Source organism: Solea solea, chromosome 4, assembly GCF_958295425.1.
Source record: "Solea solea chromosome 4, fSolSol10.1, whole genome shotgun sequence".
Taxonomy (NCBI): domain Eukaryota; kingdom Metazoa; phylum Chordata; class Actinopteri; order Pleuronectiformes; family Soleidae; genus Solea; species Solea solea.
Genome location: NC_081137.1, coordinates 20,690,945 through 20,708,031, shown reverse-complemented (window position 1 = coordinate 20,708,031; position 17,087 = coordinate 20,690,945). Strand labels below are relative to the sequence as shown.

The 17,087-nt window shown below is 40.2% G+C and overlaps 1 protein-coding gene across 1 annotated transcript in view; it reads right to left on the bottom strand.

Annotated features, from left to right (window-relative positions):
- The window catches only part of dclk1a (doublecortin-like kinase 1a), a 44,372-nt gene that overhangs the window by 26,956 nt on the left and 329 nt on the right, over positions 1–17,087 (bottom strand). The window contains exons 2-4 of the mRNA XM_058627425.1: positions 16,224–16,619; positions 15,132–15,481; positions 2,127–2,226 (exon numbers count right to left, since the gene is read on the bottom strand). Coding sequence (XP_058483408.1) covers positions 2,127–2,226; positions 15,132–15,481; positions 16,224–16,584 — 811 coding nt within the window. The 5' untranslated portion in view covers positions 16,585–16,619. The remainder of the gene's footprint in view (positions 1–2,126; positions 2,227–15,131; positions 15,482–16,223; positions 16,620–17,087) is intronic.

Here is a 17,087-nt window from a genome sequence, read left to right as displayed (position 1 = left end):
GGCTTGTCTATGTGCATTTGTGTGTTTTGTGGTGCCCACTGAGTAATGTACAACTCAGAGAGTTAACATGATGACACTGTGCCAGAGCTGAGGCGGAGAGGCGATAATTATAGTGATGCTGAGAGGAGGGAAAAGGTGTCTGCAGCTCCGACTCTCGGCCGTGTCTCTCTCTGTCCCATGTGTCGCTCTGCTCCCGTGTCTGTCTGCTTCTGCCTTTTGTGCATCTTTCGCCCTCTCTCTCTCTGTGCTCCAGGACGTGAGTAGGTGTCAAAACCTGCTCTCTGTCCACTGAGAGGAGGAGAACTATGGTGTGTAAGTGTGGGTTTTTGTATTATTTCGTGTTGTTGTCCATATGTTCTGTAACTAGAGTCTCCACAATGTTAAATGTGTGAACATCCATTATCAATCTATTATTAGTTATAATGAGCTGGGAGTCATTGTCATTTTCCACCACTTTCTCTCTTTATTATTATAATAAAGTCCATGTTTCTCTCCGTCCCCTCCAAATTATCACAATTACGCCACAGTTTCTGAAATCCACCAGTTTCTGAAAGCTGAGAAGTTGCGCGTCAAAATCAATGGCTGTTATTACGGTAATTTTACTCACGCCAGCGAATCAGCATCTTTGTCACCAGAGGAGAGTAGGTGGGGAAAAACGGGTTATTTTCACCATCGATTAATCTGTTGATTATATTCTCCAAACGATTAATCGAGTCATCGTTTGGTCCATAAAATGTCAGACAACGTTAAATAATGTTAATCAGTAATTGTCAATTCTAGAAACGATGATGTTCTCAAATGTCTTGTTTTTGTCCACAAACCAAAATTATTAAATTTTAAATGATTTCTTTGAATCATTAACTTTGAGTCAGAAACTAGAAAATATTCACATTTAAGAAGTTGAAAAATCATAGAAACTAGAAAATATTCACATTTAAGAAGCTGAAAAATCATAGAAACTAGAAAATATTCACATTTAAGAGGCTGAAATATCACTGAAACTACAAAATATTAAAATTTAAGAAGCTAAAACATTCAGAAATCTGGTTTTAATAATGAAAAAAGCTTTAAACCAATTAATCGTTTATCAAAATAGTTAAATAATCGATTAATTGCTCTACATACTGTATGTTTTTTTTGGACATTGAGACAACACCTCAAACAAAAAAAACATTTTAAATATGTTTTACGCTGTTCAAATCTGGAGTTTAACACGCTAAGTCTAGTGTCCGAGAACAACTTTTTGTTTTTCTTCATTTTAAATTGTTAAAACACTATTTTAACATGAAGTTAACTGTAATTAACTGCCAGACTATGAAAGTTATTCTGGAAAAATGGGCAAAAAGCACTTAACTCACAAGACATTTTCTGGTTAAAATAAACAAAAGACGGACATTTTGAGGCTGAGGCGTTAAAGGGTTAATGCTACAGCAAACCACTGATGATGCTCAGCAGAAAATCATCAGTGACTAATGAACCTGCAGATTCCCTCATATTTGAAGGCCTTCTCACATGTGGATTGTTCTTCTCATGGTCTTATAGAAGACAGAAAAGCATTGCCAAAGGGAAAACTGCTTAATGGAAGCAGCTCGCTTATTATAATTTGCAAATGAAAGGAAAAGAGCAAGAGGAAAGGGGAGAGGCGGAAAAACAGATAATGGGAGGCAAAAATGGGTGAGGAGCTGGGCTTCTGTGACCCAGGTGTGATAGATATTATCAATTAGATGAGGGGATGGGGGGGGGCAAATGATTGAAAAATCCTTTTTAACAAAAGCCCCGTGCACACTCATTTGTGTAGAGGAGAGACAGAAAGAGAGATGAGAGGATGAGAATGCAGATTAGGGAGAGAGAGTCTCTCCTGTGCCAGCAATGCAGGAGGAGTGCAAGACAGAGAGCAAAACACAGGTGGGTGAAGTGAGGACAACACAAATCCTCGGTAAACAACGAAGCAGACGAGGAGCAGTGAGACAACAGGACAGACGCTGGCTTAAGTATCGCAGGGATGAGGAGAGGAGTACATTTCATTTCACATTCGCTGGTTGTTTTTGTTGATTTGCTGTTTTTATTTTTGTGTACAATAAAGATATTTGTGATTTTATAAACTAATGTACAAGATGTCAACACACCTGTCTCGTCCAGCATCAAATCATCCTGGTAGCGGAACTTCTCGGGTCCACACGCAACAAAAATGTCTTCATCGCCGAAGAAGTCCTGCAGACATGACACCTGGAAACAAAGAGACACATGTGAGTTCAGTGACTAATGACTGATTTATATTCACTCATTATGAATATTTTTTTTGCTTCTAAAGGGATGTTGAAGAAAAATAGTGAATTGTGCTTTTCAACTTCTTATTAGATAGAAAAGAAATACATCTCGAAGTCTGCATAATGCATAAATATTTTATTTATACATATCAAACCTTTGTTCTTTGTTCAAGGCCCTTTGAGCATCTACTTTCCTTAATTCTACATCATACGTTTTAAATGTTATTCTGGGAAAAATGGGCAAAAGCCCATTTTCTGGCCCTTTTATGGTTAAAATAAGTCAAAAGTCTTTCTGACTCCTTACTGTGAGGCTAATACCAAATCTACAGACGTGTGCTTTATTATAAATTACAACAGAACACTAATTGTTTTCTTTTCCCATTCACTCCATCATAAATTCTCCCACAATTCTAATCTGTAAACTAACCTGGGAAGAAGTCTCCGCAATAACATGCTTAAAATGACAAATTGGCTAAACTGCTGTTCATTATTATTTTGTATTTGATTTCGTCGACAGCCGATTCCCCCGTCTGATCCAAACTCGGCACGATATACACAAATAACTTTAATTACACCCCCACAGGCCACGAGCATCACACTCAAATTCCAGGCCATCAATATCATCTCAAATTATACTTCACCTTAGGCAGAAAAGGATTTCACAAGAAGACAATAGATAATTCAGCCGCTGTGACGAATCTCCCGCTACACAAAACCTAATTAAGAGCTGTTAGAGTTCGGGCTGCATGCACGTCTGGCACCGCCTGGAATTAACAGGAAAACAGAAAGCTGTAACTGCCTTTTTAACAGCAATTAACGTTTAAGGATCCATTTTTAATTCTTATCAGCTCGCCTCAAAAAGGAAAGTCAGCAAACAGCAAAGAGGCTATTCTTTATATAGCGTCAACTTCACACAATTTATGTAATGGTGTGGTTAAAACAAGTTTTCTTTCAACTTTTTTTTTTTTTTTTTACATCAAGGCCTCTGCAGCCATGTGGATTCTCGTTTGTGACGAAGAGATTCAGGTTTCATAACAGACCGAGTGCATATTGCTTTGTTCCCCATGATCCCCCTGATACTGTGTTAGTGATTATTTTAAGACACAAGCGTCTCAACTTCCTAACAAGGAAGCTGTGATACAGATGCTGTTGGTGCTATTCCCCGACACGTCCCCATCCCCTCGTCTCAAATCCCGCTGTTTTAATTTGACTGTAGTTTCACGCTATTTTCTTTGTGATTGATGCTTTCATAGATCTGTTGTCACGTACTGTATCATACAGACTCTGCTGAATGGTGACGTCCCAATCGCATAATTCATCCATAAAAACAACACTCAACATATTAATCAATAACTTAACCCTTAGATATGCCTTCAAAAAAGTTATGTTAACACACTATAAGCTATAAACTTTCAGTCCTCATCATACATATCAAATATTAATGATTTTTAAAAATTTTAAACCCTTACATTGCCATGTTTTTGTCATAATGCACCTTCATTTTATGGTCTAAAAAAACCACAAATTATTCATTTTCAATATACTTCATGCAAACTGGATTATTTTTGGTTTGATTATTGTAGCCTGGTATATGTGAAAGATTAACATTATTTTGTTGCAATGTCATATTTCATAAAATACTCACGCTAACACACCTAGAGCACCAAAGTGTGCTCATAAAAAAATAAAGCTATAAAAATATCAAACATGAATGGATTTTTAATGTTTTTAACCCTAAAATTGCCAAGTTTTTGTCACGATGCATCCAAAAATATTGTTTTTTTTTTAAATAGTGATTTGAATGGGTTTCAATAGGACATTTTTGTCCATAGGTGGGTTAGTGTGAGTATTTTAGTTCTACGTTGTTTGCAGTAGACTAAAAAAAATATAAAAGATACATGAAATACAATTGAGAATTCTCAAAAATGCACAACCTGGCATAAATGTTTAACAATATGCATGAAAAAAAGGATAAAATATTTCAGAAATTAAAAGCCAAAAGCACAAAAATGTGTCTTGGTGTGTTTAAGGGTTAAATAATCGTTAGCTCTTGAAAAAGTCATGCTGTCTCCATATGTTTAATTGTTGCACTCTAATTTTGACCAGCAATCTGTTGTGTTTGCCATTTTTAAGGATGAAATATTAAGAATTCTCTGGTTTCTGTTTCTTAAAAATGACACTATTTTTATTCAACACATGTATGCCGGTTTGTTTAGTCAAGGACAATAAACTATAGAAGGAGACAGACAGTAATAAATAACTACCAGACATATTTAATAACCTGTGTGTCATTATATTGCAAATGCTCTGAGACACAGTACATGTGTGAATGTGATTTACAACCTCAGAGTGGTGGAAAGTGACGTGTGTAATGGCTGTTGTTTTTTTTGTTTAACTTAAGCTGACAACTTTATTAAACGTACACAGGCTGTATATGATCTACAGAGAGTCGACAGAGTTTAATGTTTAATGAGCGGACAATAAATCTCTCGCTCGACCTTTAAGCCTTTTTACATCTGTTTACATTACACTTTATCGCATGTCATAAATTCCCACGGTCATCGGGAGCTACAAAGGGAGTCGCTCTGTCATTAGTTTTCCACAGTATATTAACCATATGTTAATGATGAATTTAGTGACAATGTTTTCATGGGACACTTAAATGTTAGGTTAAAACATTGTCCTTAAGTGCTTTGATGTCCAACAACTACTCAGTAATATTTATAATAATGCTTTTAATTGATTCTATTTCATTTATAATTAATTTCCCAGAGTGCCATCTTGCTCACCTTGTCCAAAAACCAAAGATATTAAGTTTTTCAATTTTGACCTACCTCACCTTTGACCTATTTATACTGATACATTATGTGTTTACATATTTTATTTTGTCAGCACTTTAATTTGTACAGGTTTGCCTTTAATTAAAAACAATTCATGTGAGATTTGTGTTACGTTGTGCTTTTTGCACGACACAAGAAAGAACCCCAACCTTGTTAAAAAAGTAACTTTTACTCTTTCCACTTCTGTATAAAAGAATCAAAATCTTTAAAAAGTAGTCTTTAGCTCGGTTACAATGTACAATTTTACATAATTCCTACATTGCAGGGTGCAATTCTTAATTTTTCAGCTGCTATGGCATTTATTATTAGGACACTCATGCTGTTAAAAGCTTGTATGTTTGCTTCTGTGAGTCAGTCTGACCACATCCTCAGGCCTGGACCAGTGATGCTGCTGCTGCTGCTGCTGCTGCAGCTGGAGTCAAACATGAGGAGGATGAGGCTCTTTTGAGGCTGCTCATCCCAAGATAGAAACTGTAGTACAGCAGAAATATTAGGTAAACAGGGAGGGAGGAACACAGTGATGATGGGGAGAAAAGAAGAGAAAGATCTAGGAGAGCATAGACTTCATGTAGGACGGCCTCTAATGCTGAGGGTGAACTAATATGGAGCAACACGCCAACATACACTACACTGTGCTGGAAAGGAAGGGTGTGAAACAGTATGGTTGCCATGGCGATCATCCCCTTAAGGCACTGTGATAGAGAGCTCAATCATTCATATTTTATCTACTACGGACACAAGAACTGTGACATTCACACAAATCCTCCTTATGTTTTTTTTTTTTAATGCTAGTAAAGACAGATGGACCAGTGAATGATGAAGAGCAGAGAGTGCTGGCAAAAAATAAAGAGAGAGAGAGAAAAAAAAAATCCTCCATATGCTCCATGTCAGAGAGGACGTAAAAGAGACAGAGGAAACAGAGTAATAGAGGGAAAGGATCTATTTCTGACTGCTGCTCTGAGCTCGGTGACAAAAAAGCCGCTTTGATGTCGCTGACGCTCCAATCTTGCACAGAAGAGACGTCGTTACACAACATCCACCGCCGCTGCTAAAGCAGGCCCGCAAAAGAACAAAAAGACAGAAGACAGTGAGTGAAAAGAGACGAGCCACTAAAGTATAAGACAAAGAGGAGTGCAGATACGGGCGTAATCACACACCTGCTGTCACCGTTCACAAATCTTTGTTAAAGTAAGTGACTCTAAAAGACTGGGTCACATCTTGGTATTTATCCATCATAGAGCAAACATAAGGAGAAAAGGGACATGTGACTGTTATTCAGAAACCAGAAAACAATGTAGAAAGACCGTTCTCACTACGCCACCTAGTGTACAATCCAAGTCCCAGCACTGTCCTGACTTTGTCTCCCTCTCTTTGTTTGCTCTCTGTGTGTCCATAATTTCTAATTCTCCTTCTTTCTTCCTTTGATATTGAAAACAAATCACATGTTCAATCACACACAAAGCTTCTCCTCGAACAATGTCCGTGCAACAAATCACCACAAAGAGCCAGAGCTGCTAAAAAGCCACAGGGTGGCGCTGTTTAACAATCACACACAAGGAGCTCACGGTGATTCAACACATTTGCTTTACAGTACGATCACAAAAGGCGGGGCTGACACAGTCTGGATGCTGGTGTAAAGGTAAATGTGTCCTTGAAATAATAAAAGGAGACACCTGAAATAATGACTGGACTTAAAGTGGAGGGCGAAAATAGAGGAAACCATAGCAACAGACTCATAGGTACATTCTAAAGCTGGCAACACAGTGTCTGAGAATATTAGAGGGGCGATGAGATGACCGTGCAGATTTTGTTTTTGTAGCCCGGGCGCTCGACAACAAAAGACAGCGATAATAGAAACAGAAGACTATCTTGCCATAGACTATATTGTCCATACACACTATCACTGCATGATTCAACAGCTACATACACACACATCAGCATGTAAACTTACACCATGCTATAAAAACATCTGTCCGGTTGTCAACAGTGAAGACACTGCTCAGTTTAATCATACTGATCAGATATATCTGTGCTTTTCTGACAGCTACTCATAAGCCACTGTAAATGTACAAGTGCATGAATGAATTTACAGTAAAATAATAGTTTCAGTCATCAGTACCGAGTTATTCAACAGAAAAATTATCTTACTTGAATGAAAAGAGCAATTTTTGTCCCTCCTCCACCCTTACAATTCATCTGGAGCCTATAAAAAACCTATTTGAGCCTTAAAATGAATATAATATCATGTATTAAGTTTTTTTATATACATGTATACTATATTTATGAAATTTAAGAGCTACAAAAAGAAAATTGTTGATATTTCATTGCTGTTTGTAGACAAAAAATAACTACTTTGAAGTGAATTAAAACAATATTTGGATTATATGTAGTTGCTTGGCATAAGTATGTGGCTCCAAATATCGACAGGACATGTGTACTTCATGTACACATTACTTTAATTTAATGGCTTTCGGGGAAGGTTTTTCAAATTTCGCATTTTAACAGACGTTGGATGTGATGCACAAAATATCAAAACACTTTTATTTACGCCTTCATCTCTACAAAAAGGGTGAAAAACATGGAAAATAAACGCATCGTTTTTTTATGATAATGATGCTTTTCTATGTCATGTACTGTGTTGGATTAACCACACCAAAAACACAACAAACTCAGCAATTCAAGTGACACAGACATTTTTCAAATGTACCCTGTGGTCACACAGAGGACATAGTGAGGTTAACATAATCGAGCACACACAGAGAGAGACGATGTTTTCACAGAGAAGAGCTTTCACTGCTCTCTGCTGGAGGATCTGAGCTCAGTGGAGCTGTCCATGGTGCTGAATCACCTGCAGCTTCCTGAGCTGAGGCCTCTTGTGCTGCGCACTGAAAAGCTTAACCACTGACAGAAACGGAACAAGCATGGCATTTGTTGCAAACACTCTGAGGTGAAGGAATGAGGAGGATACAGAGAAGGATTCAGTGGGATAAAAGCTTTAATGCTTCTGTTACCATCCACTCAGTAACTCCTAGACCATTTCTGATATCTAGAAAATTTAAAAACTATGGACTGGCGATCTGTCCAGGGTGTGACCCCGCCTTTCGCCCTAAGTCAGCTAAGATTGGCACAGTACCAGCGTGGATGGATGGATACCGGAATTTAGGTACGACAAGCATCCAATCACATCAGTTTGTGACATCAGCTTCTCAGTACTGTCATTTCTAAACGGTTGAATAACTGCCAGATATTGAAAGTGAACGTTATCACTGAACGTAAAATCAAAATAAATCGTCATGATAGTCATAAGAGGGTTAATATGCACACACCAGCATGTTGAGGCTGCAACAACACAGTATCTTGTGAGCAACATGCGGCATGAAGATGTTACAAAGGTTTACCATTTATCACAAACAACTTGTCATAGACACCTAGTATGTAGTGTAGCATTAGCATACGCAGTGAAGAGCACATATTTACTGTCCAAACTTATTAAACATATTGATCATAGAGCAGTCGTGTGAAAATGGTGTCAAATGGTATTGGAAGCTCTGCAGGGTGTTCAACCCACACAAGAACAAACAATATAAGGGATATTAAAACAAAAATGTTCTAATGAAACAGTCAACATGTATTTCCTTAAACTCCAGATCCCCCTGGTCCAAAGGTAGACAATAGGTAGATAAATAGGCAGGCAACGTAGATAAATAGGCAGGCAACGAGCAACACTGGCTGACATGAAGTCGACAGAAATCGATCTGGAAGCGGCAGGAGGGATAAAACCGTCTGGACCCTGGGGGAGAATTCACACACTGCAGGAACCGTATGCTGCTTCAAACACAAACCTGTGCACTCATGTAACAGAAAGGCTAAAAAAAGAAATTCAAATAACAATAATTAAAAAAGGACAGAGCACAGTGAGGACAGTAGCGCCTGGTGTTCCAGCAGAGGAGACAACCAGGCCGACTGGCTGCTGTGTTACACAACAGCTTACGTAACAAGCTGCTGCTCTCCACAGGGTGATAACAAACTTTCTTTCAGAGCCGTGTCTGTGTCTGTTTCAAAGTTTGAACACATCAGCCTGTCCTTCATGTGTCGACAGGGAACCAACGTTTTACAGACACGACACGAATAAAAAGAAAAAGAGAAATTATGCAGCACTGCTCCCATACGGACATAAATCGTATGTTACACAGCATCAGCCTCTCCTCTACCAAGTATTTTCCTTTTTTTGAATGCATCAGCACACATGGACGTTCACGTGTTACCAAAGAGACACAGAGAGAGAGATGGAACTGAGAAGTAAAAGCTGCAGCTAAATTCTTTTAATGGGTGATTTTTAATTATTAATCACTTGGTCTACTAAATGTCTAATTTCTCCATTACTGCAAGGGATGAACAGTAAACACTGTTAATTGGACATAGATTAGAAACAAATGAGCAAAAACAATAAAAGAAAAAAAGAAATCTTGATTTTGTAGCAAGGTCATTACAGTTAACGAGAAATAATGAAAACTAAAGTTATAAAAACATTTCCGTTAACTGAAATAAAAATAAAAAATAGTTGATAAAACCTGATAACTAACTGAATTGTGAAAATGTTTTTCTTTTGCTAATCTTTTGCTAGATTTTTATGACACAATACTTAATATGATTATTAATGACCTTTTCGAATCTTGCACCTTGCAAATACTCCATATTACAAAAAACTAAAACTAATGAAAAATAACTAATTTTAAAAACAAATAGTCAAAACGAATTAAAAACTCAAACTAATGAAAAATCCTCCACAAAACTATCATAACCTTGTTTTGCAGAATGTGTATATATGGAGAGTGACAAGTAAGGGGTTGCTCAAAATTAGAAGAAAGAAAAACAATTTATAAACTAAGTCATTTTAAAAGAAACTGAATGTGTACAAATATACAGGAGTTTCCTATTAGTTCAAAACATTAGTGGAGTACAAGAAAACAACTTATACAACCTACAGTTTCTCAGTGCCTTGCTGTCAGAGTCATAAGTAAACTAGACCTCTGACAGATGAGCTGCTACTGTACATGCGGCAACTCTGCTCTTTAGGTACCAGGACAGAGCTGTTAGCCCAGAGGCTGAATTACAGAGATTATAGTACGAGTTAGTCAGGAGTCAGGAAAAGGCATGAGTCAGTCAATGCGTGTGAGATGTAGCGATGGCGTAACAAGGTTCTCAAGAGTCTGCTGCCAGTACCCGAAACGTCTGCCATCAATCCTAATTTGGCTGCATGTCCTCTGACTAGACAGCTCTGCCACGGTCCCCTCTCTCTGCTGGAAGACAGAGACAGAGACACACACGCACTAACTGACTGTTACAGAGAGATAGAGAGAGGTGGAAGGACGTCATACGAACCATTTATCAAGGCCATTTATTGTAAATATACTAGAGTGTGCACTAGAGTCGACTTGGTTCCTTCCCAAAAACCCACACAGACAGTGCTGCACTGACTAGCTGTGACTCAGCAGATCAGCAGGAGCAGGTGGACGCTGCCTCCCACAGTCGTCCAATGAGCAACAATTAAGTGACAACGTCTCAATCTGAGGTTTATTAAAAAAAGCTGCTCAATACCATGAACGTAAGAACTGTGTTGCAGCCTGTGGACAGTTTCTGCACAAAGAGACGAGCAGGGAGACAAACGAAGACAAACTGGGAAGCCAGGAGGGCAGGGTGGTGCGGAGGGACAAATGGAGAGAGGGGGGCGAGAGAGTGATGCCATATGTTTGCAGCTCTGGTGTGCTAATTAAATGAGGACTAAAGAGCCGTAAAAACAATGGCATGGTGACATTACAAGACAGAGTGAGGAAAAATGAAGTAAAGGGAGGTGAGAGAAAGATGGCAATGAGGACACATATTTAGAAGAGGGAAAGAGATTGAAATGATGCAGATAAGAGGGAGGGGGAAGCAGAAACAGTAACGAGTGGCAACTGGCAAGAAAATTTTAAAATAAAAATATTAGACACTGAGAAGAAGTAGAAGAAGGGGGAGGAGGCTGCAGAGAAAAACCAAGAAGATAAAAGGGATATTAAAAGCTCTTCAGTGGTGCCAACATGGAGGACACGCCAACAATGCAGAAGTGAGAGCTGCACTGCAGAGAGCGAACAAGTGGCTCACACAAACTGTTCTCCTGCAAACAGTGCAACACCTGTTCCAAAGATGTGACGCACAACGACGAGGACATCACATTAAAGACGCAAACTAGGGAAATGCTAAATTTAATAATACAGAAATTGTAACGCATGATGTAACTTATATTATTATCCAACAACAAAACTCATACACTGACAATATGCACAGGACAATTTTGAGATAATTTAGGTCAGGATATCTTAATAAAAACATGACTAAAATTGATGGATAGCATTAAAATCGTATATAAAATGTGCTTCTTGAGGATTTTATGTTAGGTTTTCTTTGTTTGGGCATTCAATCATCATGTCTCAAAAGCTTTTTTTGCAAATACTCGGCTTCACTGAGACACGACAGGATGCCAATGATGACTCCAAAACAGAATGCGACCAACCTTAACGATGAATAAGTGGCATCATTTCATGCACTGGTTTTTTGCCTGCAGTTAATGAGCAGAAATCCAGAGGAGTCCATTAAAAAGGAAGGTGTGTGTGTCACTATTCATGCTTAAGTATGCGTAAGCCTCGCAAAAGCTCAAGGCTGGCAGCTGGGGGGTCCGTCCGTCAGTGTTTCTGTGTGTGTGCGTGTCTCTGTCTGTGTGTGTAAACAGAGATTACATGTATTAATAGACCAGCCAGTAACCGTCCTAAGCCACTTACAGGTCGTCTACCTTCTTGATCAGACCTAAATCCAGCTACACCATCACCACGACACCGCAGCAGGTCAGGCTTGTTCCTAGGCAACGAGATCAAATCATTATAAAAATTGGCCAAAGTGAAGAGCTTACTAAGGAATAAAGAGAGGGGTTGTTGCAAGTCCAAAGTAGAGGGGACGGAACTAAAAGAACCACCTGTCAGATACAATGTGACCTGAGACGGGGGAGAATCAATAGAGAGGTGGGGGTGGAACTTGATATACGTTTGTTTTTTTTTTCTCTTCACTCAGTTGCTCGTATTACAGGCAGAAATATAATACTCAAAATGATCACAGAACAGTAAGCTCCCAACTGAGCAGACGGAGTCTGCGGCACATATCGGATGCTCACAGACACAAACTGTTTGCAGCCTGTCATATGTCGTCTCCTCTTGACATCTCATTATCATCTGGTATAGCACAAATACTGCGAAACGGAAAAACTGGGAGAGTGAAAAACAGTTTTACAGCACAATGTTGTTGTGGTATCAAAACTAAAACCTGAGTAGTCACACGCGCACACAAATGAAGATAACTGACAACAGCTATATCAGACTCTCAGAGACATGCGGATGAACTCTATGAACTTCAGAAGCTTTCCTTAGAGCATTATATTTAATACATGTTGGAAACACGTCATATCTGTTGCAGTTAATCTATTACACAGTACAATTATACTGAAGCTTAACTTTATCTGGCAGAAAAATCACTGTTTGATTTTATTTCCCTAATCCCAAGTCCTAATTCACATAGGGAAGCACGATATTGAACTTTTTGCTGATATATATACACACACATTTTCCCCTGCGTCCAACTGCAGAAGGATCATTATTTGTTTCATAGGGCGACGGTAGCTCAGTGGGTTTGATTCCCAGCTCTGCTAGTCTCCATGCCGATGTCTCCTTGGGCAAGACACTTAAACCCCACGTTGCTCCTGATGGCTGTGCCAGCAGCGTGAGAGTGGGTATGAAAGATAAAAACTGTAGCGTAGACTAGAATTTACCAACTGCAGAGGTGATTTAGTCTCTCCTGTAGTGAGAGTAACATAATATTTTGCCTACTCATGTTGCAGCATATGTAGATAGAAATGTTCTTCATTGAGCAAAATAATTAATAATGGTTATAGAGGGTGCAAAGCATAGAAGTCAAGGAGGTAACAGCCTATTTAACCTAATATTATAGTCATTCATCATACCGGTTGCTGATATCGGATAATACATGTTACCAGCCGATAACAATATTGTGCATCCCTAAATTCACAGTCATGTATAAGTAGCAGTGGTCATAATAATGATAATAATGACAGAGACATCCTGCACCTCTGTCTCTGGCCTCATTACGGGGGGGTTAATAAAGGCAAGAAGCGTGAGCTCCAGCTCTCAGGCGCTCGCTCTGAGCTCTGCAGCACAGCAGGGACTCTACATTACTGGTGGCCCTGCAGACCCAGAAACCTAATTCAGCTGCAAGCTCAGTGACGGACGTGGCTCAGCTCAATGCTGCAGCGCACGCGCACACGAAAAATAAACATGTTTGCGTCGCAAAAGTGCATGAAATCAAAAAAGGTGCACAATGTTCGCATTTGTTTCCCTTTGAAATAAGGTAAACATTATGTCTTATACGACCCACAAACATCTCACAGTGCCTTTCAAAGAATAAGAAATAACTATCAATGCTATCAAACCTGTCAATGCTACAGTAGGAATGTATGAATTTTTGAGGGACAATGAAAAGTGTTTCTCCAGCTTTTTCTCAGTGTTTCTGGTGGAACCACCACTATGAAGATTGCTATGGGCCACATGTGGCCCACGGGCCGCCATTTGAATAGACTGAGTCTACGATATATGTATAAATTTACATCTACATATGTGGATGGATGATGTGTCAACTTCTCCTGCGACTTCTACCACCATGGGGGTCTCTCAATCAAAACAAAAACACAAAATCTACTTTGACGACATCGTGAGCGGCATGGAATCATGGGAGGTTTTGTCCAGAGAGCGATTCGGTGAAACGGTCCATTACCCTGAACATAAATACCGATTGCTGTGGATTTAAAAAGTGCTAAAAATATCGTGTCTCATGTAGACACACCTAATTACATCGTGTCTTTAACATTTATTCACGTTATCTAAAAAAAACGTGGGGAAAATCTCTCGGTAGCATAACCAGAAATAGAAAATAGAAAACTGTCCCACATGCATTAACCCACACTCACATTCATACACATGAAAAGTAACAAGTCGGCACTCAGCCCAGCCCAGCCAATATGGCAGTGAGTGTGTTACCATGCCGACAGGCCCAATCAATATCAGGACTAAAAATAGCATCACCATAATAGTCTTGCTTCGCATGGCAGAGGGAGTGAACTGGGCAAGAGCAGCGTCTGTTACGTAATCTCGGGGTAACTCTAATGAGTGGTAAAGCGCAGAGTTAGAGGGCATTGTGCAAAGATGTGAGTTTAATCCCCAACAGGAGGTTTTCTCAAAGAAAAACCTCAATCCTGGGGATTTTATTGGTCTGGTGGTGGGTCAGGTCAGGTCAGGAAATCTCGAGTGACTTCCTGTCGGGCCATAAACACGACACGCCAGCGCAAACACATGAAGATTAATCTTTATAAGTGGGATACATAGTGACCTCAGGTGCCCCTCGATAAACATACAGTAATAGCACAAGCCCATTCTCATAAGCTACTGTGTATGTTTAATACTTAATGTCTTATAGTAGATCTTTTTATACCATCTCCCTCCACAGCTGAGAGAGGAAGCCAGATAAAAAGGTGGGTGGACTATCAAGGGGGCCGAGACTGTGATTTATTTTTGTGTTCGGAGGCAAAGCTCACATCGCTGCAGCGTGGGTAAGAACCCAGGCAATCCATTCATAGACTCCTTTCACATTGACCTTCTCCTGGCCTCTTTTTAATTCTCTGTCGTATGTTGTCTTCCACAACTCGAACACATATGTTCTCCGTTCATAAAAGAAAAATGAGCCTGCGGTCATTAAATTTTCATCTATTCAGACCCTTGTATGAGCCTGTTGATCTCTACTCCTTCCCTTGCAAAACCAGAGCAAAAACTGCCACCTTCACAAAAGAATACTTGTAATCACTTGGATATGAAACCTTTCTATTGTACCAAGTTAAAAGCCATATCTGATGTCATGTGCAAAGATTTCTCACCAGTTTGCCCTCCAGCGTGTAGATCTTCTTCACCACTCCAGAGTCGAGCTTGATGGCGTCGGTGATGTCAGTGAGGACTTGCTCGTAGGAATGGGCCGTCTTCTTGTTCAGCAGGATCCTCACGGCCTTGCGGGGCTTCACGCCGCTCCGCACCACCGTCACAAGCTTCGGACGTATGAACTCCTTGTTTTCACGGCTCTCCGGAAAGCCGGGCTTAGCGCTGCTCAGGGACGCAGGGCCGCGAGAAGATGCCGCCGAGGCCTTGACGTTAACCGACCAGTTGGGGTTCACGTTCTTTGTATAATCCAACTTTTTGAACGCTTCGATGGAGCTGCATACATAGCTGTCACCTGGCGGGGGAAAGGAAAATTAATCACCAAACAGAAGAAAATTCAGAATTGGAATATAGATATTGTAGCAAAGGCTGGCCACTGTTCTTTAGGCAATAGTACAAGCTACTTTTTTCCAATTTTCACAAATCCAGGGACCCCCAATATGTATTTCCCTCAAGAAGTTCCTCTCACCAGCCACTTTATTAGATACACCAGTTGAATTGGTAGCTACAAATATTGAATGGGTCAATCACAAGGCACCCGAGTATCAAAATGAGTTAGAAAGGTGATTGCAGCTTGGTTGTGGGCTGGTCTGAGTATTTCAGAAATTGCTGATCAGCTGGGATTTTCCTGCACAACCATCTCTAGGCTAAAAGAGAAAATATCTAGTGTCTGCTGGCAGAACAAGACCTTGTTGATGCCAGTAGTTGGAGAAGAAAGGCGACCATATTTTGCAACAGTTAAATAAATAACCACAGCCAAGGTATGTAGAAGATCATCTCTGAAGGCACAACAACCCTGACAGCAGCAGTGGACTACATTCCTGCCACTAATGGATCCAAAATGTTATCTTAGACCCATTTGCAACAGACCATCAGGGTCCCACGGACCCCTGTTTGAGAACCACTGTGATAAGGTGGAGATGTACAGACAGACAGGAAGTGTATGTTTAGATGTTTTGGTTATTTTTATGCACCAGGTGAGACATAACCGTGACCCCAATATCTATGTGGTCCTCAGAGACTTCTTATTAACTCACCTTCTACCAGTTGGTCCACACTGGTGATCTTCTTGGAGCCGTCCAGGCAGTAGATGGTGCGGACGCCCTGGGGCAAGTTAACATTGTCGGACAGGGAGCGGGTCAGATCCGCGAGCAGTGCGTCAAAGGTCCGGAACCTGTCCGTGGAGATGGCGTACACGATCCCGTTGAAGTACCGGTCTCCGTTGCGGTAAAAGCGGACCTTCTTGGCCCTCTTCTCCGCGGTCAGGGTCTTCAGGGTCCGGGTGCGATAAAAGCTACAGTGCGCGCTGTGCGTGGGACTCGGCACGCCGTTCATCCTCGCGGCGGAGCGGCTGTTCCTCTGACCTTTGTCGCGGTCGTCGAAATGCTCCATCTCCATGTCGATGCCGAAGCTCGCAAGTACGGATGTGCTGTCTGCGAGAGAAAAAACAACAAAACAAACAGCAGGGTGAAAGTTTCCAGCAGCGGATAATAAGTAACCAAAAACTATATATAAAAGGAAAGAAAAGAAACGCGAGGAGGAACAATCCGCACCGCAGAGTGAAGCCTGTCGGCGTCTGAAAATAACTCCCTAATGACAGATTAAGTTCTCTTAAGCTGAGTGGATAGTGCGCTTCATGACGTGCAGGACCCACCGGCTGCGCCAGAGGAGCGAAGTCCCGAGACACAGGTGGACAGAGAGGAGAGAGGGCCACAGTCACGAGTCGATGATAATTAATTCTCATCTTTATAAATATACAGAAGCTCCGGGCTCAGCCCAGTAAACTGCAGCCTTCAAACTAAACTGATATGAAATGAATTATTAAAATATCACACTTCAGTTTTACTTTGTCATGCTCAAAGTAAATATGATAAAGGATGAAAACAAAAAAATTGAATAAT